We start from the raw sequence: 25,211 nt of genomic DNA on the forward strand, positions 1-25,211 counted from the left end.
GCAGCTGGGTCTTCTTTCTCAGATCCTGTAGTGGTCCCCCATTGCCTTCTGGTCCTTCAGAAACTCACCCATCAGAACTCTCTAGCTCCCATCTTTCCCATCTCTGCCACCCCTTGGATCTGTGATCCAGACTTTCTAGAAAACGTGCCCTTTAATGCGGGGGGGGGGGCGGGGGGGGAGAAGCAGCACTTTGCATTTGCGCACCTTCCCCCACTCCTTCCCTCTTGTCCTTTTTCTCTGGATGTTGCTCCCTTCCCTCTCCTGTTTCTGTTAAAGCTGTGACCAGGGACTCCCGAGGGAGGGAAAAGGACAGTGAGGAAGAGACAGCAACTCAGAGCTGCAGTTTTCTCAGCTTGGAAAGGAAGACCATAAGAAAAGGGACCTCTCAAGATCAAAGGAGGGGATGGAACAATAAGTGAACACTCGGGGAAACTAGAAAGTGGCGCGTTCAGTGTTCACATCTAATGATCACTAAAGGGTTATTGCGCGGGGGTGGGGTGGGGAGAGTTCACCCAACAGCTGGTCCTTCAACCTTTTCATTCTAAGACCCTGGCCTCCTCACCCCCTTGGGTCATTGCAAGACTCAGGCCTCCGGAGGTAAACACAGGTGATAAATTGAAAAAGAGAGGGTGGGGAGGGGGACAATAATAATAATAATCATAATAATAAAGGAAGTGGAGTCCAGGGGGAAGAGAGAGGCAGAAAGCATGAGGCTGGGAAGGCGAGAGAGGTGACCTGGGATGCTCTCCCTGCCCTGGTCCCCGGGGGAGGAGGGCGGGAGTGGGGGGGAGGGCTGCCCCCATCCGGCCACAGCCCGGGCGGGGCGGCGCCGAGCAGATGAATAATTGAAGCCGAGGGGAGGCGGAGGAAGAGGAGCTGGAGGAAGAGGAGGAGGAGGGAGCCGCCCGCACAGGGTCCTCCCCGCTCGGCACCCCACCCCCTCCGCCGCCCGGAAGTCGCTCCCCGCCTCCTGCTCCGCCAACATGGCCGCGAAGTCGGATGGAGCGGCGGCCGCGGCCGGCCCCGGGCCGGAGGGGGCGGCCGGAGGAGCCCGGTGCGGCGCCGGCGGGCGCGGGGAGGCGGCGGCGGTGGCCGGGGGCCCCGGGGCGGTCGGGGCGGGAGGCCCAGGGCCACGCTACGAGCTGCGGGACTGCTGCTGGGTGCTGTGCGCGCTGCTCGTGTTCTTCTCCGACGGCGCCACGGACCTGTGGCTGGCGGCCTCCTATTACCTGCAGGGTCAGCGCACCTACTTTGGCCTCACGCTGCTCTTCGTGCTCCTGCCCTCGTTGGTCGTGCAGCTGCTCAGCTTCCGTTGGTTCGTCTACGACTACTCTGAGCCCGCGGGGGCCCCGGGACCCGCCGTCAGCACCAAGGACAGCGGCACCGGAGGAGCCGCCATCAGCACCAAGGACAGCGCCAGCGTCCTCAGGACCAAAGAAGGCAGCCCTGAGCTGGGTCCCCGGCCTGCGCCCTCCTCGGCCAGCGCCTACCGCCGCCGCTGCTGTCGCCTCTGCGTCTGGCTGCTGCAGACCCTCGTCCACCTTCTGCAGCTCGGCCAGGTCTGGAGGTAGGACCAGCGCAGGTGGAGGGAGCCGAGTCCTAGGAGAGGGGGTGATGAGGGGCTACCTGTGTCCCAACCCTGTTCTGACTTTAACAAGCACCCCTCCCGCCCCACCCCACTGCAGCTCTGATTTCTTCTGTCAGCTCCTCCTGACCTCTACCCCTAAAACCTATCCAACCCCAGAGCCATCCACTCTGGGTTGACCATTTTGAGAAGAGGGAATGGGGCAAGAAGGGAGAGAAGGAGATCCTCAGGGCTGTGTGAGTGACAAGGGCCTGGGGTTTATGAGGTTGGGTATAAGTCTTGGAACAGGGTCACAGGGCTCCTCGCAGCCCTGACCCTCCTCTCTGTGCCAGTGCTGAGCCTGGACTTAGGAAAGATCTCCGAAGTTCTTCCTTGCTCTCAAAGAAGCTCAATTAAAAACTGTAGCCCCATGCTCAACCTCCCAGGAGAGACAGGATTTGAGGCAGTTAAATGACTATCCCGCCCAAACTTCTTGGGCTTTTTGGAAAAGGTGTGCTGAACCCAGCCAGGAAGCTCTCTGACACTTCCTACTTCCTCAAGGACTTCCTCAGCGCACTCCCCCTCCAAAAGAGCCAAAAGGATTTGGAATCTTGAATCTGACAATAGATGGCCACTGGCTGCCCTTTAATCCTAGGATGGTAGGCAACACCAAGGCTTTGTTCAAGCTGCTCACTTTCAGGCTTATTCCTCTGCCAGGACTGAGGGTGCCTGCTGGGCTGAGTTAATTGGAGAGAGGGGGAATTCTAAATTTAGGGCTGCTCTTGAATGAGAATTGCTCTGGTACCTTGGGCTCTACTGTGCAGTGATAGAATGAATTTATTTACTGTGTGCTCTGAGGCAAACCTCCTCCTCCCTCCAAGCCTCAGTTTCCTCACCTGTGAAATGTGGGAGAGAATCCCCACTTTTCTCATCTCACTGGCTTACCATTATATTTTTCTTACCTGTTGGGATGGTCAAGTGAGAGAAGGTCTTTGTAAGGACCCTGCAGACTGGAATATATTTGGGGAATGTAATGGATTGTGATTATAGCAGATGTCAGAGAAGCATTGAAAAAGCCACTCTAGCGATATAAAGGGTGATTATTGCCATTATAATATTTGTTCTGCTACTCGTTAACCATTCTGTCTAACTTAGAAGACTCCATTCTGGCCTGAGGGTTAGAAACAGGACTCCCAGGGTCTGTCCCAGCTGTTTACTTGCTGTGTCACCCTTGCTGTATTATCAAGTTTCTCTCTGCCTTGTTTCTCTCTGCCTTGTTTTCCCCATCTACGCCTGACAAAATGATCTGTATATTCCAGTTATCTTGCCCTGGGGGAAAAGGGGGTGGAGCGCTATCCACACAAGGTGGTGTTATTATTATTAGCTTGACACACAAATATTCATTTCTACATCCAGGAACTAATCTGCATTTATCATTCTGTGCCCGAGTGGACAGATGGTGAAAGTTATTTTTAGATTCTGAAATGGTAACTTCCTATTCTTGGTAGCCAAAGCTCCATTCCCCTTTCCCTTCAGCCTAAAGTGGGCCAGCTGCCCCACGACTCACAGGCTATCCTCGCCCACTCAGAATCCACTTACGAGAAGCTAATAGAAAACATAAACTGAGTTTCTCTCAAATAATGCAAAAAAGGCCACATGGAGGGGAGTGGATAGAAATGGCTGAGGGTCCACTGAGCTCCATGGTTTCTTAGATGAAAGCTATTTCCTGAGGTCAGACCCCAGCATATAAAAAAAGCTATTTCTACTATCACTATCCACCATTCCCCCATCTGTAAAGTGAGAGAGTTGGGATGAGATGATTTTGCAGGGATAACAAACAATTTAATGGTCATGGGGTAGAATCTGGCTTATGGAAGTGTTTTGTGTAGGTTGTATAGTATTTTTAAAACCCAGAGTCCTAGCTTCTCTAGAAAAAAAAATTGGCTCTAACAGTATCAGGCCTGTAATAATGCAGACAGCACATGTGGTTCTAGCCTACTCTTCCCTTTGATTACATCAGGACCATTTCTCTAGGCACTCACTTAGACACAAGCATCCTCATTTATGGTTCTAGAACAATTATTTTATTAAGCACTCACTATGCCAAGCCTACTGGCTGCCTTTTTTTTTTTTGGCAGTACTGGAGTTTGAACTCAGGGCCTAGCCCTTGAGCTACTCCTCCAGCCCTTTTCTGTGAAGGTTTTTTTTCGAGATAGGGTCTCACAAACTATTTGCCCAGGCTGGCTTTGAACTGGGATCCTCCTGATCTCTGCCTTCTGAGTAGCTAGGATTACAGTGTGGGCCACCAGTTCTGGCTGCCTTTTTACTTTGTCTCCTCCGTCCCTGCTAATAATCTTGTCGTGTGGTTAGTGTTATCGTTTTCACTTGACAGATGAGGGAATGGATGCTGACAGAGGGGGCATCCTTGTCAAGGTCACACAGTGAGAGACTGGAAGAGCTGGGACTCACGAGTCTTTTCCTTCAAAGTCCAAGTTCAATTTATCCACCCTTGAAATTCTGCTACTAAAGTGTTCCCCAAAGGTCAGAGAATTATGAGTCTGAGATTCTAAGATTCCTGGATGATAGAAAGTCAGGCTTCTGTTGCATTGAGATGGAGTGTGAAAAGAGGGAGAGGGTGGGGAACTATGTAGGTAAGGATGAGGAGACAGTGTGTCTTGTGAGAAAGTGCCACATTGGAGGTGGGGGAGGACCTCGGGAGACTTACATCTTCATTTTGGCTTCAAAGTAACCTTGGGCCAGGCTCTTCCCATCTCTGGGCTACAGTTTCCCTGTGTATGGAATACGACTATTAGATTTGATGACTTTAAGAGATAGAACATGCCTTTCTGGTACTCCTTAATGTCCTAGCACAGTGGCTAGGCCTAGCATTTGGCTGCTGCTGCTGCTCAGAACAGTGTAAGGTCTCCAAAGTAATTTGGGGGGTTCCCCTCAAATGCCTGCTATGTCTAGGCTTCAGCACCACTCCCTGTGCCACCTAACAAACCCTGAACTCCAGAAGGGTTCTGAAATGAGTTAGCAACCTGCTGGGTGATTCATTTTCTGTACAGAACTTAAAGAGAGAAGTGGGTCTGGGTTCTGCAGAGAACTGGAAGGAATTACTGACAGCTGACTGTTCTCTCTGCAATCAATTAGGAGATTCTTCATAGAGATGGCTACTGTAAGTGACAGATGCACATGAGGACACATTACATAGGCTAGAATTCTGACTCTGGTCTGTAATCAAAGCTGTGGTCTCTGGACTCTTGATTGCCAAGTCTTGCCAAGTTTTGATTTCTCAAGAGAAATGGGAAATTGAAGTTTTTGTGTGAACTCTCCCAATTTTCAACTAATAATTAAGATTTTTAAAAATAGCATCAACCAGCGGAAACATATTTGTGCCTGTCTTCTTTGTAACTTCAAGCAAGCTCTTCACAATTGATAAGGTCCTTTCACACTGATGTTATTCGAACATCAAATGAGGGTTCTCACCTACTGTATCCCAGCCTGCACTGTGTGAGGTATTCCAGGCCTGTAATCTCATCTTTACCTTGAAATCTTCTTTCTGATGGCTATTGATACACCCATTTATCAGATAAGGAAGCGAGGTTCAAAGAAGTCAAGTAACTTGTCCAAAGTCACCCACTGAGTAAGTGGGGAGAGGCACAGTGCCTACTTCATTTTGTCCAGTTTCTGAGCTCAGCTCTGTCCCTGGCATCACACACTTGTTATGTTGGAGAATCCCAGAGCAATGTCCCAGTTCAGTGGCAGATTGGATCCCTGAGAGAAGAGCAAACAGATCCTTTGGTGGGGTAGGAATCTGGCAGTGGGCTGGACACTAGCCTGTTGTCTTCCTCCTTCCCTACCCCATCAGCCCTCTGAGCTGTTAAGCCACTGAGAGCTGTTAAGCCAATTAAAGTCCTAACCCTGTCTCCTCTGACCCTGTGGGCAGCAGAGCAGTAAACCATGAATTTTGCTTTCCTTAATCTCGAACTCATGGGCCCCAGCTTTGCCCAGATAAGCACGGATTGCTAAACCAATTAGTATGAGGCAACCTGTCATGGGAATCCTTCCAGGCCACCAGGATCTGGGCACCTTGAAAGGGGGAGGAGGAGAGGGAGGCATTTAGACTTTGGGCCTCCCTCTAATACCCTCTCCATGTCTAGGCTGCAGCACTGCTTCCTGTGCTGGCTAACAAGCCCCACACTGCAGAGGTTCTGAAATGAGTTAGTGACCTACTGAGTGTGAAAGTCAGGCTCTAGGTCTCTCCCCTGGGAAGCTGATTCTTGCCATATTGGTTAAGAGCATGGAGTCTAGATTCAAATGTTCTCAGTTCAAATCTTGACCCTACTAAATTCTTCTTTGTGACCTTGACAAGACATATAATCTGTCGTCCCTTCCAAAGTTGGGACCATAAGATATCCATCCGCCTCTTGGGTTGTTTCAGGGTTAATGATATAATGTGTACCAGGGGGTTAGCAAAGGGTTGGTTCCATCATTAAGTGGTAGCTGATGGTAATGGCAGTGCCATCAGCCTGCATTTTCTTCCCAGTGGAGCAAAGGTTTGTTCACTGAGCAGTGGTCCATGAGGGGGCTGGAGGCCCCTGAAGCCATAGTGACCCAGCAGCCATGCATTTAATCTGTAGTCATCCATTCAGCAGATATTTGTGGAGCACCTTCTGTATACCAGGTGCTGTTTCAACTACTGAGGATAGAATGGTGATCAAGTCTTTGCCTCTTGGAGCTCAGTGTTCTAATGGGGGAAGCCAATAAACAAAATAGAATCTATATTTTACATATATGATAACATGAACCATAATGGGTCAGATGGAGGTAAATGCTACAGAAAGAGATGGTGCAGGACAGGTGACTAGGCAATGCCAAAGAGGAGGGTGTGGCTCATTGAGAGAGCTGTCAGGGCAGCCTCTTAGGGAGGTGGCAGAGGAGTGAGTGGGTAGTGAGAGGAGTGACCAGGGAAAGGTTTTGCAGGCAGAGAGAAGCGGAAGAGCAAGGCAAAAGCCCAAGTGGTGGAAGCAGAGTGAGGGAAGAGTGTCGGGGTGACGGTGGACCGTCATAATGGTGGACTGGCAGGACTGCCATTACACAGGGCCTGTAGGCCATAAGAATGTGACCAGAGGAAGAGCAGGGTGTCTTGACTTATGTCTTGCAGTGTCTGGTGTGGTTGCTAGATGGAGAATAGACTGGAGGGAAGCCAGGGTGAGTCTGGAGACCCAGGAAGGGTTGCTGTGAAGGTCTAACAGAGAGAATGGGGCTGGGTCACAGTGGTAGCAACAGGGTCAGGGATGTGCTTCAGGCTGAGTGTCCTCTCGGTTTCCTCATTGGGGCCAGGTAGTTAATGTTCAGATCCCATCTGTGGAATCAGCCATGTCCTGTATCTGCCACTTCCTGTGGCTTTGGGCAAGAGCACAACTTGCCTGTGCCTTGATTTCCTCATCTGCAAAATGACCATTCTAATAACAGTACCTCATGTGGCTTGGGGAGTGTAACAAATTAGATAATGGATAGCTAGTGCTTAGTACAGTGCCTGCAACAGAGCAGTACTCAACAAATGTGTTGAGCTATTGCCATTTTCCTTATGTATGGCATGGGGCAGGGTTGGGCTACGGTGGTTTTCAGAGTGTGTCGGAGCTCTCACCATCATTTCAATCCAGGTATCTCTGAGTTTCTCTTTAGGATTTTGTTTTCAATTACCAGGCCCACCACTGAAGCATGTTTATAACCTCTCCAATTTGGGTAATGACCTTCCACAAGGTTCCTCCCTACTCTTACTTCCCAGGGCTGTTCTAGTTGTTCCAGTTGGACCTTCCCACCTACCTCCTAGGATTGCCTCTCCAGGAGCTGTGTAGCCCCCCTTCCACAACCTGCCCATCCGGCTGCAGCAGGCCATTAGAGCTGTTCCTAACAGACACAGAGGCGGCAGTTGGGCCCTGTGTCCCCTGTTTGATCTATAAAGACCACACAGGAGAAGCCCAGGGGAGTTGGAGGAAAGGGAGGGCTGCCAGGAAATGGCTTTGAACCCTGGCAGCTGGAGTGAAGGTCCCTGAGGAGAGGAGGAGGCAGTTCAGGATCCACTCTGGCCCCTCCATTCACTACTTTGCCTTTGTTTGAGAGTCCAGATTTCTCCCATGGGAAATCCTATGAGTCTCTGGTTATTGCCATCCCCACCCTTTCCCCACCCCTCAATCCTGCCTGCAGCCCAAGCCATGGTTCTGAAGCTTGGATCTGACCCCTCCACCAGCCCCAGGGCACCCAGCTCTAGCCTGATGCTTTAGCTTAGCATCAGGGCCTCCACCTTCATCTCCTCACTGTGATAGAGATTGCCCTGTGGTGACCTGATGCTCCCCTTCCCCCAAAGTGAGCCACACATTTCCCCTGCTGAGGGGCTGCCTCCAGCAGCATCCTTTCTCATCCTTTCCCTCCTCTTCCCAGAAACTTTTCCTGTACACACCTGACACATGTCACCCTCTACCCCTTGAACTCCACTTCCCACTCCCTCAACTAGGCAGCACTGTTGTCTTTATAATCTAAAATGGAAATTGCTTGATGATTTTGTTTGTTAAGGAGGAACTGTGCACTATTTGTTGAGACTTCCAGCAGCATAGAAGAGGCTTAAAGGAAGACTCCCCCCACTCTGTTATCTCTTGGGTAGAGGGATGATTAAGGGAGACTTCCATTCACTAATTAGATATTTTTATGTTGCTTAAAGATTTTACTTCTGGGTTGTTGTTTTTTTTTTTTCTTTTGGCAGTACTGGGGCTTAAACGTAGGGCCTCATGCTTGTTAGGCAGGTGCTCTACCACTCGAGCCACTCCATCAGCCCTTTTTTGTGATTTTTTTTTTTTTTTTTTTGAGATAGGGTCTGGAGAACTATTTCCCCAGGGATGGCTTTGAACTTTGATCCTCTTGCTCTCTGCCTCCTGAGTATCTAGAATTATAGGCCTGAGTCAACAGCATCTGATACTTCTGGTTTTTAGTTGAAGAAACATGTGAATACTTTCACTTGTTTTCCAAAAGCCAAAAATTACTGAACGTCATTGTTATCATTTATTAAGACTTAGATTAAGTCAGGTGCGGTGGTACATATCTGTAATTCCAGAACCTGGGAGTCAGAGGCAGGAGGATCGCTCTAGGTCAGCCTGAGCTACATAGTAAGACCCTATTTCAAAATAACAAAAATGGACAAATGCAAAGACTTCGATCATTCATCTTTACGACAGTCCTACCAGATAGTGTAGTGAAGAATAAGGTCTCTAGAGCCAAAGCTCTGGCTCTGCTACTTTTCAGCTGTGTGGTCTTGAGCAAGTGATTTACCTCTTTGGCCATCACTTCCCTATCTGCGAAATGGGGACAACCGTTCCTGTGTGAATGGCCATTGCACAGGCTTTTTGAATTATGGAACGTTTTGTACAGTATTCAGCATATATTCTATCATTGTTGGCCCATTTTACAGATGTGGAAACTGAGGCACAAAAAGGCATGGCCTTCCAGGTAGTAAGTAGCAAGGCCAGGGTTGGAAGCCATGTAGCTACTAAGCATTCCTACCTTCTGCTAGATAAGTGTATTCTTACAATATAATCAGTCATACATTGGTTTGAGAAAACAGAAGAAAAAAATCAAAATGTAGTTAAATTTTGTATTTACTTATTTTTGGGGGGTGGGATTTAGGGTTTGAACTCAGGGTTTTACACTTGCAAAGCAGGTGCTCTGCTGCTTGAGCCACACCTCCAGGCCATTTTGCTCTGGTTATATTGGAGATGGGATCTGGTGAACTATTTGCCTGAACTGGTCTAAAACTACTATCCTCCCAATCTCAGCCTCCCACAATGTTTTTATTTTAATATAAAGTACTCACTGTTCACATTGTGGGCCCTTCCTCTCAGACTCCCTCCCTCCCAGGCTCTATTACTCATTCCTCTTTGCCCCACAGCCTTGATTGCATTCTTTTGTCATTGTCTGCCATCTGGCTTGTTTTCCCACCAAATCACAAGCCCCTTGGGAGAAAGAACCTTGTCATTTCTTCTCTCTCTGTTGTGGTGACAGGCCCAGAGTGGCCCCTCTGTTATGATGGTGGCCTTGTACCCCAGCCAGCTGCAACGAGGTCTGCACAGCTCTGCTGTGGCAGAGCTAAGGCAGATGGGATCCTTCTGAAGTTGGCACAGCACTGATGTCTGTTAACTCTCTGGCCTCAGCCTCCCAGCTGTGGGTGGGCAGAGGCTAAGTACAACACAGATGAAAGAGGAACAACTCTGGGCAGGGTTCCTGGGGGGAGGGGCAGAATACAGGTGGGGCTGACTTAGGAGATGAAGTAAAATTACTTATATGCAGTAGGTGCTTAATAAACGTTGATGTGACTGGAATAGAACCTTTGAGCTCAGCATGTCAGGCAAGTCCTTTCACTGCCTGGGTTTGGCTTACCCTGTCTGTTAAGTCCAGTGGGGGCTTGAGAGTTCTGGTTGAGTTTTCCTATGACTTGGGCAAAACAGCAGAGGAACTGAGAGCACCCACCCCGGTGCAGATCCCCAAACCAAGACTTCCTAGCTGTGTGGCCCTGGGCGGGTTGCTGCACCAGCCAGAGTCCCCTCTCATCTGTGGAATGGGGATGGTGATAGTGTCTACCTCTAAAGTTCTAAAGATGTCTTGCACTTGTCACATGGTATATAATGTGACTATTATTGGCCCAAGTAGCAGTCCGTCCTCCTTGCTTAGTAATAAGAGAGAGGATGGAAGAGGGGATTAAGGATCCCCTCTCAATAACCCTCACTCACTGACCCCCTATCCAAGCAAGAGCCTTGTCCTGTGACTCCAGAGATAGTGTGCACATGAATGATGACCCAAGATTAAAGGGAGACAGAGGCTTTTGAACAAAAGCAAGAACACCCTATCACTCAGACCACCCAGAGCTGGCTATACACAAGGGCGTGAACTCCCCACCAGCAGACAGAAGTGGTTGATCTTGACAGGGAAGTGGTAGCAGGACTTCTGCTTCAGGTCGAAGGACAAGTTAGATGATTTTAAAGCCTATTTTACACTTTTAAGAATCTGTGGCTCAGGGTTGGAGGTGTAGCTCAAGTAATAGCATCTGCCCAGCAAGTGCTAGGCCCTCAGTTCAATCCCCAATATAGCCAAAAAACACTTATGGCTCTAACTCGGGCTTTATGATGCTCAGTTTTATGAAGCTAAACCGCCAGACCACAGATCGCAATCTGCAAGTCTAGCCTGGCAATGTGTATATTTGGCCCACACAGAGTTTTCTCAAATCTTAAATTTGATTTTTATTTGTTTGTTTGTTGCAGTACTGGAATCAAACACAGGGCCTCATTCATGCTAGTGCTTTTACCATTGAGCTACACCCCCAGCATTACCTACTTTTTAAAATGCAACTTTTTATTACACAAAAACTGACACATATGCAAAAGTGGAGAGATTAGGTCAATAATTCCCACTTAATAATTATCGACCCCTGGCCAGCCCTGTTTTTTGTAGGGCAGCATATCCAGTGGAACTCTCTGTGACATGGAAATGTTCTATGTTGTACCACCCAATGCAGTGATATGGCCATGGGGTACTTAAAATGGGACTAATGGGACTGAGGAACCAAACTCTTAATTGTATTTAATTTAATTAGTTTACAGTTAAGAAGCTGTAGAGGACTAGCATTGCAAATGTGGGTGATGGAGAGCATAGGTCTAGAGCCCACCCCTTTTCCTTCTCTCCCACATTATTTTGAAGCAAATCTCAGACATCAAATTGTTGCATCCATGCATATTTCAGCCCAGCTCCAAAAAAATAGATGTAATAAACATGGCTGGAGTGTGGTTCAATTGGTAGAGTACTTACCTGGTAAGGGTAAGGCCCTGAGTTCAAACCCCAGTTCCACCAGAAAAGAATTTTTTTTTTAATGCGATACTGGGGCTTGAACTCAGGGCCTATACCTTGAGCCACTCCACCAACCCTTTTTTATGAAGGATGTTTTTTGAGATAGGGTCTCACGAACTATTTGCCTGGTCTAGCTTCGAACCTTGATCCTCCTGATCTCTGCCTCCTGAGTAGCTAGGATTACAGGCGTGAGCCACCAGTGCCTGGCAAAAAAGAAATTTTTAAAAGTATATTTAAGATATGTATAGTGCTATCACACCTATAAAAAGAAATAATAATTCCTTTAAAGTTCATGTAGTGTTTCTTTAATTAGTTTCCAATGTTTCCAAATTGGGACACACTCTTTTTCTTTTTTTGCATCAATATCCTAATATCTAGCTATTCTTGAAAAATTAGGGGGAAAAGATTTGAAACTCCAGTCATGGAAACTCATGTTTTCCAGAGCATCAGTGGGCCAGACCGATGGGTTGGCTATGTCTTTAGACAGGACACACCTCTCCTTTGTAGGTTCTCAGATAATGAAATGAGCCTACCACCTCTGAGCCTTGGTGTTTCAAACCCTTCCTCTGAGACGAATTAAAGTGATTCTTTCTCCCTGCCTTAGTTTCCTGGTATCTTCAGACGTCATCAGGAGGCAGGAATCTAACCCTCTCCCTCCCTGGCTCATAACATCCCAACTTCACAGAGGGATATGAGGAAAGGAAATAAAGAGGGAACAAAGAGCCTTGGGCTTTTAGAGTATGGGGTCCTAAGGTTTAGTCTTTCCCTGCACCCTCTTCACCAATCCATTTCACAGATGGGGAAGCTTAGGTCCAGAGAGAGGAGGAGAGTTGACTGTACTCATACACTGAGGGATTGAGAGGCCAGAACCTGGTCCCAAATGCTTTGCTTGATAGCAGCTCCCTGCTTTTCTGTTGGGTGAAAAGAGGGATACTGGCTAGGAGGTGATAGAAATGAGTAGGATGGGAGAAGGTCTTGGCTTTTCAGCCAGAGTCTAAAATTAGTGGCTGGGACGTGTTTGGCTTCATCCCAGCAAAAGAAGAGGTGCTGTGTCGCTGTAGGGGGCTGCTGAGGAGGAGGGAGACAGCACGCTCCCAGCACCACATTGAAATGGGAGCCAAACGTGTAAAATCACATTCTTTACTGACATTTAGGATTCATTTAGCTGCCAACCCTGGGAAGGTCCTATTTTTTGCATCCTTGCAGGAGGACTCAGAATTGAGGGGTGAACTGATGGGGAAGGGGGTCTCAACTTGACCTATTCACTATGGCGAACAGCAAGAGTCAGTTAGCTCTGGCCTGAGATTCAGCTCTGCTGCCTCCAGCTGTTTGACCTTGGGCAAGTCACTTTTGCTAAATGTCTCTGGACCATCATTTTCTTTCATCTGGCAACTTGTCTCCTGTCTTCCACCCTTGTCCCCCTGTAGTCTATCCCCCAACCCTAGCCAAGTGCCCCCTCTAAGATGCATCCTCTTGTTTAAAACCTTCCTGTGTCTTAGGATAAAGGCTAAATTCTCCACCATGGCCCACCTCAGGACCTTTGCTCATGTTGTTTTCTCTGCCAGCAACTCCCCTTCCTCCTTTATGCAGTTAGCTCTGTGTCAGCTTCAGCCATGGCTCCTCCAGAAAGCCTTCCCTGACTGCCAGGCCCTAGTCCAATGGCACCCTATTCACAGTGCTGGGGCATGGAAACTTTGTTTTGGGGTGTGTCTGTACCTCATGGAACCTGTTTGTCTTTATGTATTTGTGTAATATTTACTTAATGTCTCTGGAGATGGACTGAATCCCTAACAGATGAGCTGGATCTACTTTGCTTACTTTTGTGTCCACCATAGTTCCTGGTGGAGCTAGTCAGAAATGCTTGGAAAATGAATATGAAATGGGGTTGGGAGTATAGCTCAAAGATAAAGTGCAGGCTTAGCATATGTGAGGCCCTGGTTTAATACCCAGCACCAAAAAAAAAAAAAGGTTCAATGAACCTTCTCTTTTCAGAGACTCACTTTCCTCATCTGGAAAATGGGTACCATATCCACAAGCCTTACAGGGCTGCAGTGAGGATTTTAGCAAAGTACATACAGAAAGTATTGAATGAGGAATAGTAGTTATTTTCTGGGAGACAGGAAGATACTCACCCCACAGGGTCACCTCTGACCCTCCATCTGGGGACAGATTCAATGAGCACCAGGAATAACCAGCCTAAGGAGTGGGTCTCAGCCCTGTCAGAAACTAGATTGGAAACTTCCCGTGTCCTTCTTCCTTCTGGGGTCTGTAGTTCAAACAATTCCATAAACCTCCTATGGTCAGATGCCCAGCACCAGGCGGGTTGTTTTATACAAATTATGCTTTCTGGTTTCCTAGTTGCCCTAGGAGGTAGGCACTTAGCCAGCGGGTTCAGAGAAGGGTAGCAAGCTGCCCAAGGCTGCACAGCTAGCAAGTGATGGAGCCGGGGTCTGAGCGCATGAGTCCCTGGACCCCAGTCTGGGTTCTTTCCCTCTATCTTTGACTGCCTTTGCTCAGGGAGCTTATTGAGTAGAGCTTATGAAGTCCTTTCTCTGGCTCTAGGGCCATGGAAAGCCAGGTCTGAGCCCCCAGACTGCTACTAGCTGTGTGACTTTAGACAAGTCCCAGTTCCTTTCTGGGTCTTGGCTCCCCAGCCTGTAAACTGATGGTGATAGGAGTTCCCACCTCGAAGACTCGTGGTGACGAGTGGACGTGTTATGTGCATAAATAGGCTCAGCGCAGCCCATCATACAGTTGCCACTTCGTAATGACAGCTGCTAGCATTATTATTACCCCCCGCACACTGTCCCCTGCAGACCTAGAGAGTAGGTCTGGGTGGGTGTCCTGCTGTCTCCCCACCCTCACCCTGAGCAGCATACAGGGTCTGCAAAGCCTGGCCCACTATGGAAACAGAGAGCCTGCTTACCACCCTCCTGGAGGCTGCTTCCTGGATAGCACAGAGCGGGGGAGCCTCTGGAAGCTGCTGTGGTTTTGGCCCAGAGCTGTGAGGGGGAGTGGGGAGGGGCGAGAACACACACTCGGAAACACAGAGACCGACAGATGGAGGAGCCGAGGATGTGAGAGACGCAGACAGACAGAGAGGGACCCAGAGTCAGAGAGAGGAGGAGCAGGCAGGGTAGGACGGCTGGAAAACTGGCAGTCACACCGAGCCACGAGCTGAGCAGCAAACCAGCAGATGGACCAGGCAGCTGAGGGACAGGAAGACCCAGACAGACAGAACCACAAGCAGAGCCAGGATCCAAGACAGTCAGGAAGGCAGCCAGTGTCCACAGGGATAGACTAATAAGTAGACATAATACCCAAGAGACAATATGACTCGTAGTCCAAGGAACAGAGAGATGAACTGGCCCAGGGGCTCTACGTGAGCCTGACAAGTGGACCAACAATGATGGGGGGTGGACAGATACAACAGACAGGCAGATCTGACCCTCAGAGACAACAACCCAGGATCTCAGGCCCAGCCAAGGCCAGTTTTGACTGTCCAAATGGAAACTGAGGCCCAGCCAGAAACTCCACCTACTGCCAGGGACTCAGAGTAACACAGGAACAGGAGAGAGACAGGGTGACCCAGATGCTGGGCCCAGAAGCCTCCTGGCTTCTCAGTAACATGGGATTGCCTCTTCCTCCTCTCCTGCCCACCAGAACAAATACCCTGATGCTGGGATGCCAGGAGACCCCTGGGTCAGAGAGTCCCCAGGCCTGGGGAGAAGGGAATGCACTCCATCCATTTCCTGACCCTGCTGCCTGCTCAGGGAGGCCATGGGGTCCAGAACAGTCAGTTCTGTGGATCCTAACTGCTGGCTTCTCTCCTCGCAGGCTTGCTTTCACTCTCAGCCCCAATAGTATACACTTACCTGCTTTTCTGATTTCTCCCAGGACACACTTCTTCTTTAACACAGACTAGGGGTCAGTAAATTAGATCCCAAACAGACTCCAGAGTGCCTGTGTTTCCTCATCCATAGAATGGGGGTGGGAGGTGGCAGAAGTGGCCTGTTAGGTTAAGGGCCCACACTTCAGTGCCTGACTCACACTGGGCGTCAGGCTGTTAAAGGCTGAGACTGTTAGAGGAAGGAAGGTCTAATCAGGCTGGAGGAGCATTAGGAAAGGCTTTGTGGAAGAGGAAGGACAGAAGTGACTCAAGACAGTAGCCTGCGAGGTGTCCTGGCTCTATGCAGACTAAGATGGAGAAGTCCCAGGCCCTTCCAAGATCAGGAAAGAGACACAGGCAAATACTCATTTATTCATTCATTCAAATACTCATCGAGTGCTTATTTCATGCACTAATGCAGAGAACCCAGTGGTGACCAAGACAGACAAGGTCCCTGCCCTTTAGGAGCCCCAGCGATAAAATAGAAGATGAGCATGTATATATAAGGTTATTTCATAGAAGGTTAGGAAGAAAAGACAGGGGATGTGATAGACTAGCAGGATTGGGTGAGAGTGGAAGTAGCAATGTGGGGTGGGTGGCCTGGGAGGCCTAAGAAGGTGACATGGGAGCTGATGAGGAGCCAGCCACAGCAGGATCTGCAGAAGAGGTGTTCCAGGCTGAGCAAACAGCAAGTGCAGAGGTCCTGCATCAGGAAAAAGTCTGGCCGAGTTCAAGGAACCTTCAGTGCAACTGGAGGGTGGAGAACAAAAGTGTGGTTTGAGATGCACTGAGAGAAACAGGCAGGGAGGATAGTTTAGAGCCCGCCCGCCAAGGGAAGAGGCTTGGATTTGATTCCAAGTATGATGAGAGGCCCTTGGAAGGTTTTATGAGGGGGATGACAGGATCTGACAGGTTTTTTAAATACCCTGCTGACTGCCATGTGGAGAATGGACTGAAGGGGTAGGAGTGGAGGCAGGGTGCCCACAGAGAAGGATGTTGTGGTCATTCAGGCAAAAGATGACAATCACCTTCACCAGGTGGTGGCATTGGAGAGATGGATGGACTGGGGATATTTTGGAGAAAAGCAAATGTGTACCCCATTCCCTCAAGTCTGGATTCCTTACCTTGAGATGGAGTGTTGTTCCCAGTGGGTGGTGAGTCCTGTTCAATTTTTTCAATTCCTTCTTTCAATTTTTTTTTTTTTTTTTTTTTTGGTGGTGGTGGTACTGGGGCTTAAGCTTAGGGCCCACACTTGCTAGGCAGGTGCTCTATCACTTGAGCCACTCCACCAGTCTTTTTGTGAGATAGGGTCTCATGAACTACTTGTCTGGGCTGTCTTGGAACCACAATCCTCCTGATCTCTGCCTGCTGAGTAGTTAGCCACCAGCACCTGGCCAACTTCCTTTATTTTTGTTTTCTCTTTTTGAAGGGATTTGTTGCTGCTGTTGTTTTGAGACAGGGTCTCGCTGTGTAACCCAGACTGGTCTTGAACTTGCCATCCAACTTTAGCCTCCTGAGTGCTGGGATTACAGGCATGAACCAGCATGTCTGGCTTTCAACTGCCTTTCAAACAGAATGGGATGTGGAATAGGATGAGCTTCCAGGAGGAGGTTTCAAGAGAGGTAGCTTGGTGATCAGGAGGAGACAGAAGCTTCCATCCAGTATATGCCATCCCCATCCGCTATATATATATCCCTCTTCACTTTGTAAATTTTTCTCAAATCTACCACTTTATTTGTTTGTTTGTTTATTGTGGTTCTAGAAGTTGAACCCAGGGCCTTGCATATGCTAAGCAAGTGTTCTACCACTGAGCTACATTCCCAGCCCTTACATTTTTTGGTTTGGTTTGGTTTTTGGTTTTTTTGAGACAAAGTCTCCATGCTAGTCTGGAACTCACCTATGTAGCCCAGAGTATCCTGATTCAGCATCCTCATGCTTCTTCTTGCCTCAGTCTCCCCAGTGCTAGGACTACAGGCACATGCCGCCACAACTGGCTCCATCAATTAGTACTCACAAGAAGGAAGAAGCTGGGTGCTGGTAGCTCATGCCTGTAATCCTAGCTACTCAGGAGGCAGAGATCAGGAGGATCGCAGTGAAAACCAGCCCAAGTGAATAGTTCCACACGACCCTATCTTGAAAAAACAAGAAAGGGTTAGTGGAGTGGCTCAAGGTGTAGACCCTGAGTTCAAGCCCCAGTACCACAAAAAAAAAAAGGAAGAAAAAAAGACTCAGAGAAGCAAAAAAGACTACCCAAGGCCACACAGCAGATCCAGAACAGCACTAGGACAAAACCCCACCAGCCTAGCATGTTACCTTCTTGTCTCTCTCATCCTCACATGACACAGGCAAGATGGCAAGTGCCAGCCCTGTTCCAGAGAAGGGGAGACTGAGACCAGGGAATTAGGTTGCATGTTCTGGGCAGGAGTGTTTTAAGACCTTTGTGGGCTCCACATTTACCAAGCATATTCAAATGCAGCAACATCAAACATGAAATGTAAATTATATATAACCAGATAAAAGCCAAATTGCAGTTGACTGGCTGACATCATGTTCTGTTTTGAAGACATTTAATTAAACATTTATTAATTTTGATTTTGCAGTTTTTCCTTGTGTTTTAGAGCCAGTTTTTTTTGTTTTTTTTTTTTCAAGCCTCAAACATTCTCCCAGGTCTATGAACATCTCTCGGGCCCTTGGCAGTGAGCATTTAGTGCTGGCAAGAAGAACAGCCACAGTTTTGGTACTGTTGCCAAAAGTGGCAGAGCAAGGCCAAACCCAGACCTTGTCTCCCAGGCTGCAGTGTGGTCTCTCTGCTCCCTGCTGACCCCACACCCCAGGGACACAGAGGCCTCCTTTCTGCCCCTCCCTGTCACTGCCCCTGCCCACACCGGCCCTGGATGGTGAGCCCTTTGTCTGTGGCTAGCTGGGAGCTGGCAGAAGAGAGGGCAGCAGTGGGCGGGGAGGTGGCAGGTGGCCTGTCAGGTGGTGATGAATGCTGGTGGGGCGGGTCCCCCCTCATGCTGACCCGGTCCGGAAACAGATGGTCTTCCAGCCTCAGAGAAACTTCCAGAGTGTTGTCCTCCCCAACTCCCCAGGCCCCTTAGCATTGGACCAGCTGGTCTCTCCTTTCTGTTCAAAGTCAGAGCTGCTGGAATGGGCTAGCGAGGTGGAGGCTGGGAAAGATGGCTATGTTCTGGGCCACTCAGAAGCCCAGGGACCATCATGGTCTCTCCCATAGGCCCCACCTGTGGCCATCTCCAGGTCTGCTTTCTGTCCGTCCTATGTCCTCTGCCTTAGCTCAGTCCTGTCACTGAAGGCCTGAACCAAGCCCCAGCCTCTCCTGGCTTCCCTCCAAACCAACCTCCAGGGCGGGCTTTCAAAGCTTCAGAGCTGATCACATTATTTCTGATTCTGGGATGGAATTTGGATTCAGTATAAAATCTGAACTCTCCAGTCAGAGCTTATATTTGGGGTGGGGGTTGGGCACAAGAAATGGCCTCCAGGCCTTGCACGTACAAAGCGTGTGTTCTGCTACGGAGGCCTCCAGCATAGAATTTAATGCCTTCACAGTCCTGGCCTTCTAAAGCCTCCTGTCCAGGCCTGGCAAACCACTGAGCATTCTCCCCGAAAGCCCAGGTGCTCCCATGCTTCCTTTGCATTGTCTGGTTCTTCCACCTGGAATGTCCTTCCATCTCTTTGGTGCCTTCAAATGCCAATGCATGCTTTAAAACTGAGATCAACTCTTTCTTCCTGTAGGAAGTCTTCCCTGACTTCCTTCCCCAGGCAAATTTACCTGTCTCTTCTCTGAATTCCAAAGAATCATGTAGTGTCCATTTCACCTCCTACTTTGTCCCCTCTCATGGGACTGTGAGACATATAAGGGCACAAACCTGGCACAGAGCAAGTGATCAAAATACACTTGCTATGTGAATGAATGAATCTGGCTGCAGAAACACTGTGTGTCGGGGGGAGGAGGGAGAAGGGCAGGCACCCAGAATGGAATGGACAGGGAGAAACTCTCTGCTCATCAGAAAAAACACAGACCACCCCTAGAGCTGCTCAGAAGTGTAGGGCTCTAAGGTAGGGAGGTGGCTATAAATGCACAGACCGGAAACGACTGAAGGAATTGCAGCACTGGAAGGAGGAAATGGACTGTGGGGCCTTTGCATTTCCCAAGTCAACAGTGAGGGAACAGCCCATTTCCCATCCAGGCTACCAATCCAGTAAGGTTCATATTGAGAATGTATCTACAACATTGATTGGTGCCAGGAGGACCGAAGGTATGGAGGCAGGTCTTAAGTTGGATGTTCCTGGCTACATTTGGGGGCAGTGTTTGAGACCTAGAACACAAATCTGAAGGGATTTCAGAACCATCAAGTCCATTCCTCTCATTGGCAGATGGAGAAACTGAGGTCCAGAGAGAGAGTCACACAGCTGCTAAAAGCAGGAAACCCATTTGAGGAAATTGGGTATCAACTGGTCCAATAGTACTGTGGTTCCTCCCTTGGGTTGATGGGCACACCATGAATACAAGTGGTCCCTGGCTCCCAAACAATCTCCTAGAAATGCCAGTATGTCTTATCTGGGAATAGACTCTTCAAATCCCTTTAAATCAATTTCAGATTTAAGTAATAGGGTCACTAAATTTAGGTTGGTATTCTTTCCCCCAGTTTTTTTGGGGGGGCACTTTGGAGGATCTTTCTAGGTTTCAGCAAAGGGTCTGCCTGTTGTATGATTAGGGAGCTGGGGAAGGGGAAGAGTCTGTAGTTGGAGCTGCTTGGGTCAGAAAGTGGAAATTGGACCCAGGGATCTGTGTGCACAGATTCTATCTCATCATACATGGGCACTGCACTTTACAGTGTGCACAGTAGCTTTTCATCCATTTGATTCTCCAGCTACTTTGGGAGGGACTGACTAGAGCTCAGAGGGTCTTGCTCAAGATCTCACAGGAAATCAGAAGTAGAGTCAGGACTTGGAACTTCAGGACTCAGAATTCCTTCCCTACCTGCTCCAGGGTTACCAGAGTTCCATTCAACTCAACAAACTTGGAGTTTCATTCAACCCACATGGATTGAGCACTGACTGTGCTAAGAGCTAACAGTGAGGGGAGACCTACCTAGTCGTTCGAATGGAGTTCATGGTGGGGGAGATGTATGCATGACAAGACAGTTCTACCCACTGTGACAAAGGCTGGGTTCCTACTCCAGGTGGAGGGTGGTCAACAGAAGGTTCCTGGAAGAAACCATGCTTACAAGCTGAGCTTTGGAAGAAAAGTAAGACTTGCCAGCTTCGGGGCTGGGCTGTGGTTGGGTGCAGGGCAGGGTGCTACAGGTAGAGGCAACCACAGGTACAAAGGCTCAGTGGTGAGGAAGAGCTTTGACAGCCCCAGAATCCAGGGCCTGTGCAGAGTACAAGCCACAAAGTTTGTTAGAGAAGTGGCCCAAGAGAAAGCAATTGCAGCCTCCAATGCCAAGGGTAGGTAGGTGTCTGAGGAGCTTCCCTGTGTCCTGAGGTGAGGATTGGGTGCTCAGAGGTGAGGTCACAGATAGGCCAGGAAGCTGCTGCAGCAGAGCTGGGGATTGGCTCCAGGGCTTGTCCCTGAAGGAACCCTGTGGGCAAAGCTAGCTCTTTGTTGTTTCCAGCAAGACACAGTGTGGTCTGGGGGTCAGAGTGTTGCCTGGGTTTGAATCCAGGTTGCACTGCTTCCTAGCTGTGTGACCTTGGGCAGATGATAGGCCTCTCTGGCTCCCAGTTTTCCCATCTACAGAATGGAAATAATAAGGGTGGTGTAAACTGGAGGTGCTCTCAGGCGACAGTCACCCTTCAAAGAAAGCAAGCCCATAATGACGACGGTTTGCAGCATCGCGAGCTTCCTTTGCGAAGCTAATGAGCCCATTCGGTTCTCCCCAACCACAGCCTTTCCATTTTGCAGCTGCAGAGCAGCTGGGCTCAGAGAGGGGCTCACCCCCTGCACTTGCGGGTGGCTTCGGGAGACTGGCAGGAGGGAGCGAGCAGAAGAGCTCTAGAGCTGAGCGCCGCGTCCCTCCGCAGGTACCTGCACGCCCTGTACCTGGGGCTGCAGAGCCGCTGGCGAGGGGAGCGGCTGAGGCGCCACTTCTACTGGCGGATGCTGTTCGAGAGCGCCGACGTGAGCATGCTGCGCCTGCTGGAGACCTTCCTGCGCAGCGCGCCGCAGCTGGTGCTGCAGCTCAGCCTGCTGGTGCACCATGGCGGCCAGCCAGACCTGCTGCCCGGTGAGCCCCGCCGCCCCCGCGCCAGTCCCTGGGGACGCCCTGTGCCCACCCGCGCCTCGGTGCTGCGCTCAGTGCTTAGGGAGGCCCACCCCCTACTCTCTCCACCCTTTAGGTCCCCTGTGACCTGGCCTTCCACCACCTCTCAGGCCCCCTCTTTTGTCCTCTTCTCTTCCTTATTGCCAGAGCAGACTAGACCCCATTTCTACTCTTAACCCACCCCCACACCTTAGACCTATTGCAGAGTCCCCTGTTGCCTTAATTCCTCAAACTGTCCCAATCCCAGGCTGCATCTCCTGGGGACCACACTTCCCAACCCCCCACCTCACCTCCTCACAAACACGCCCAGTTGCCACCAGCTTGCAGAAAACCTGTCACTGGAGGACCTGGGGACTCCTCCCAGGCCTAGCTCTGGTCCCCTTCCATACCTGGACCTTGCCCCTTCCATGACACTAGGCCAACCCCCTCAGTGTCACAGAACAGCCACATCTCCTGTTTCTCTGGAATGCCTCATGCTTTCCCCTCCCAGACACTGTCATAACCACTCTCAGGGTCCCAAAGGACTCCCCTAGGCCCCCTGGGGATCTCTTGCCTAGGATATAGGGGTCCACCTGGGATCCTCTCCCCACCCCTCAGCTCTGCTCAGATCTAGGCACCCTGCCACGCCCAGCCACCTCTTGGTAGTCCGTAGCTCCTGTTGGTCCCCTCCTGGATCCTCCATGCCCTAATCACAACCCCCTCTTCATTTCCTCTTCTACTCTCAGAGTCCTGGACCCTAATTTCCCACCCTCCCACCAAGACCCCTCAACCCTAAGGGCCCCTAGACTTGACCCCTTTGGAGATCAGAATCACCCAACTTCCATCTCCCTTTATGCTCCCAACACCTGCAGAAATACCCAACCCTGTCTATCCACCCCACCTCATCATTGCTCTTGAAGACCCCCCCACCCACCCATACCAAACTCATTTCTATTGATGCACAGACCCTCTCTCACACCTCCTTAGAACCTAGCTTCTGACCCAGAATCCTCCCCATCTCCCCAGACCCCAACCCAGACCCATCCCTAACCCAGCCCATTCCCATCCCCACCCTGTCTCCACAGCCCTCTCCACCTCCGCCTCCCTCGTGTCCCTGGCCTGGACACTGGCCTCCTACCAGAAGGTGCTGCGGGACTCCAGAGATGACAAGCGGCCCCTGTCCTACAAGGGCGCTGTGGCCCAGGTGTTATGGCACCTGTTCACCATCGCAGCCCGAAGCCTGGCCTTCGCCCTCTTCGCCAGCGTTTACAAGCTGTACTTTGGTATCTTCATCGTGGCCCACTGGTGCGTCATGACCTTCTGGGTCATCCAGGGAGAGACGGACTTCTGCATGTCCAAGTGGGAGGAGATCATCTACAACATGGTTGTGGGCATCATCTACATCTTCTGCTGGTTCAATGTCAAGGAGGGCCGCAGCCGCAGCCGCATGGCCCTCTACTACTGTATTGTCCTGCTGGAGAACGCTGCACTCACCGGCTTCTGGTACTCCAGCCGCAACTTCTCTACTGACTTCCACTCGCTCATCCTGGTCTGTGTGGTGGCCTCCAGCTTTGCGCTGGGCATATTCTTCATGTGTGTCTATTACTGTCTCCTGCACCCCAATGGGCCCATGCTGGGTTCCCAATTACCTGGCTGCATCTTCTCTAAAGCCCCAGGGCCCTGTGGTCCACCAGCTGATGCTGTCACAAGCCCCCCAAGGTCCCTGCCAAGGACTACAGGCGCTGAGCGGGATGGGACCTCAGGGGGAGGTGAGCGTGCGGGGACACCCACACCACCTGTCTTCCAGGTACGGCCTGGCTTGCCTCCCACACCAGTGGCCCGCCCCTCACGGACAGAAGGGCCTGTCATTCGGATTGACTTGCCCCGTAAGAAATACCCAGCATGGGATGCTCATTTTATAGACCGCAGGCTCCGGAAGACCATTCTGGCGCTGGAGTACTCCTCACCGGCCACACCCCGCTTGCAGTACCGGAGCATGGGGACCTCCCAGGAGCTGCTGGAATATGAGACCACGGTGTAGGCCACAGTCTGCTCCCCCCCCAAAAAAAGGGACAGGCTTGGCTGACCCCACAGTGACCACAGTGTTGAGTCTGGAATTTCAGGACCACTAGACTGAGGGGGGCGGGATATATCTGTGGGTCCAAGGGTAGAGTGGCCTCGCCACTGGTTCCTTTAAGGAAAGAGGCAGCCTTGTGGAGGCCCCCATTTTCAGCCCTGGGGCCCATTCCCGAAAATCCCCTGAACCAGGGCCCAGGGAATCAACTGGTGCTACACCCCTCATGCGCTGCCCTGCTTTCATAAGGCTGGCCGCCAGAATATACCTGGCGCAGGGAGCCTACACCCTCTCCCCTGCCTGGCATTGCTTATATGTCAACCCTGGTGGACCGTCCAGAGAAAGGGCATTGTCTAGCCCCATGGCCTAGTTCCTGTGCTTCTCGGGGGATGGGGTGGGGAGAGGGTGCCTAGGTGGTGGGAGGGGATTGCTGAGAAGGATGGAGGAGTCCATGGGAGGTGTGGGGTGAGTTGGGAGCAGGGTTGCCACAGTTTCTACAGGGCCGGAGCCTGGAGCTGAGCAGAAGGGGAATTGAGCTGGGGTGTGTTGGGGGTAGTTGGGGTGGGCGGCTGATAGGACAGAGATGGATAGGAGAAAAAAAAAACCCAGGCTGGTAGAAGCATGGAGGGGTGGATGATTTGGGGAAGGGAACCTGCAGTCCAGAGCAGAATGAATAAGGAGAATGAGCTCCTGAGACACACACTGTTGTGAGCTGTGTTATGGATGAGGTTCCAGACACCTTAGGTGAAATGTTCTAGATGAATATTTCTTCTAGATAAAGGTCTTGAACACAGGAGAAAGCATGTCTAGGAAAGCACGTCTACTCTGGGTTCAACTATAGATGAGTTTCATCAAGTGGGGGAAATGTTCAAGAGACAGACTTGGTTCTAGATGAAGTTCTAGAACATGTAGCCCATAACGTCATGCATTCTGTTAGGAAAAGCAAGGACACTGGAGCCCTGCTGCTCTGATGTGGAGGGGCAGGAGTTGCAGAACCCAGCACACATGGACTAGTCCAAGAATGGGTGCTCTAGTTCTAGACTCCTGGGGCTTATGGAAGTTCTAGGCCCCTGACTATGGCCTCAGCCATCTTTCTAAAAAGAAATTGTCCTCAGAACTCCTGAGACATTTCAGCTGCCAACTGGTTCTCAGTTGGAAAAAAATAGCTCTGGGGACGTGACAGGAATCCTGGCTTTCCGCCACCCTGCAGATGCGGCTCCCCAGGGCGGCATCTGGGAATTGGACTTGTTTTGCCTCAGATCTGACAGCACCCCAGGAACTGTGGTCCATTCCCATGACCCAAACATTCTGGGATGTGTATGGGACCACTCATCCAGGGCTACCTACTCCCCTGACCTGGAACAGCCCGTCCTGGATGGGGTGTGGGATTATTGGAAGTGAGGAGGTAGGCAGCTCTGCAGAGTAAAGAAACTGAACCTTTTGGTAGAGATTGAAGCACTCTCCCCACTTCCCCATGACAACTAAGATGTGTTTGCTGGGATGGGACAGCCAGGATTTTAGGGA

The 25,211-nt window shown here is 50.3% G+C and overlaps 1 protein-coding gene across 1 annotated transcript; it reads left to right on the forward strand.

The window, feature by feature from the left end:
• Window positions 1-983: 983 nt before the first annotated feature.
• Xkr7 (XK related 7) lies at window positions 984-24,067 on the forward strand. The gene is made up of 3 exons (XM_020171992.2): window positions 984-1,567; window positions 21,396-21,598; window positions 22,699-24,067. The coding sequence occupies exons 1-3, from the start codon at window positions 984-986 to the stop codon at window positions 23,652-23,654; spliced, it is 1,743 nt and encodes a 580-aa protein (XP_020027581.1). The 3' UTR covers window positions 23,655-24,067.
• Window positions 24,068-25,211: the final 1,144 nt, after the last annotated feature.

Source organism: Castor canadensis, chromosome 5 (assembly GCF_047511655.1).
Source record: "Castor canadensis chromosome 5, mCasCan1.hap1v2, whole genome shotgun sequence".
NCBI classification, from domain to species: Eukaryota; Metazoa; Chordata; class Mammalia; order Rodentia; family Castoridae; genus Castor; species Castor canadensis.

Coding starts and splice junctions, on each gene's coding strand:
- Xkr7 (XM_020171992.2), top strand. CDS start 984: ATGGCCGCGAAGTCGGATGGAGCGGCGGCCGCGGCCGGCCCCGGGCCG. Junction 1,568..21,395: donor CAGCTCGGCCAGGTCTGGAG/GTAGGACCAGCG, acceptor GTCCCTCCGCAG/GTACCTGCACGCCCTGTACC. Junction 21,599..22,698: donor CCAGCCAGACCTGCTGCCCG/GTGAGCCCCGCC, acceptor CTGTCTCCACAG/CCCTCTCCACCTCCGCCTCC.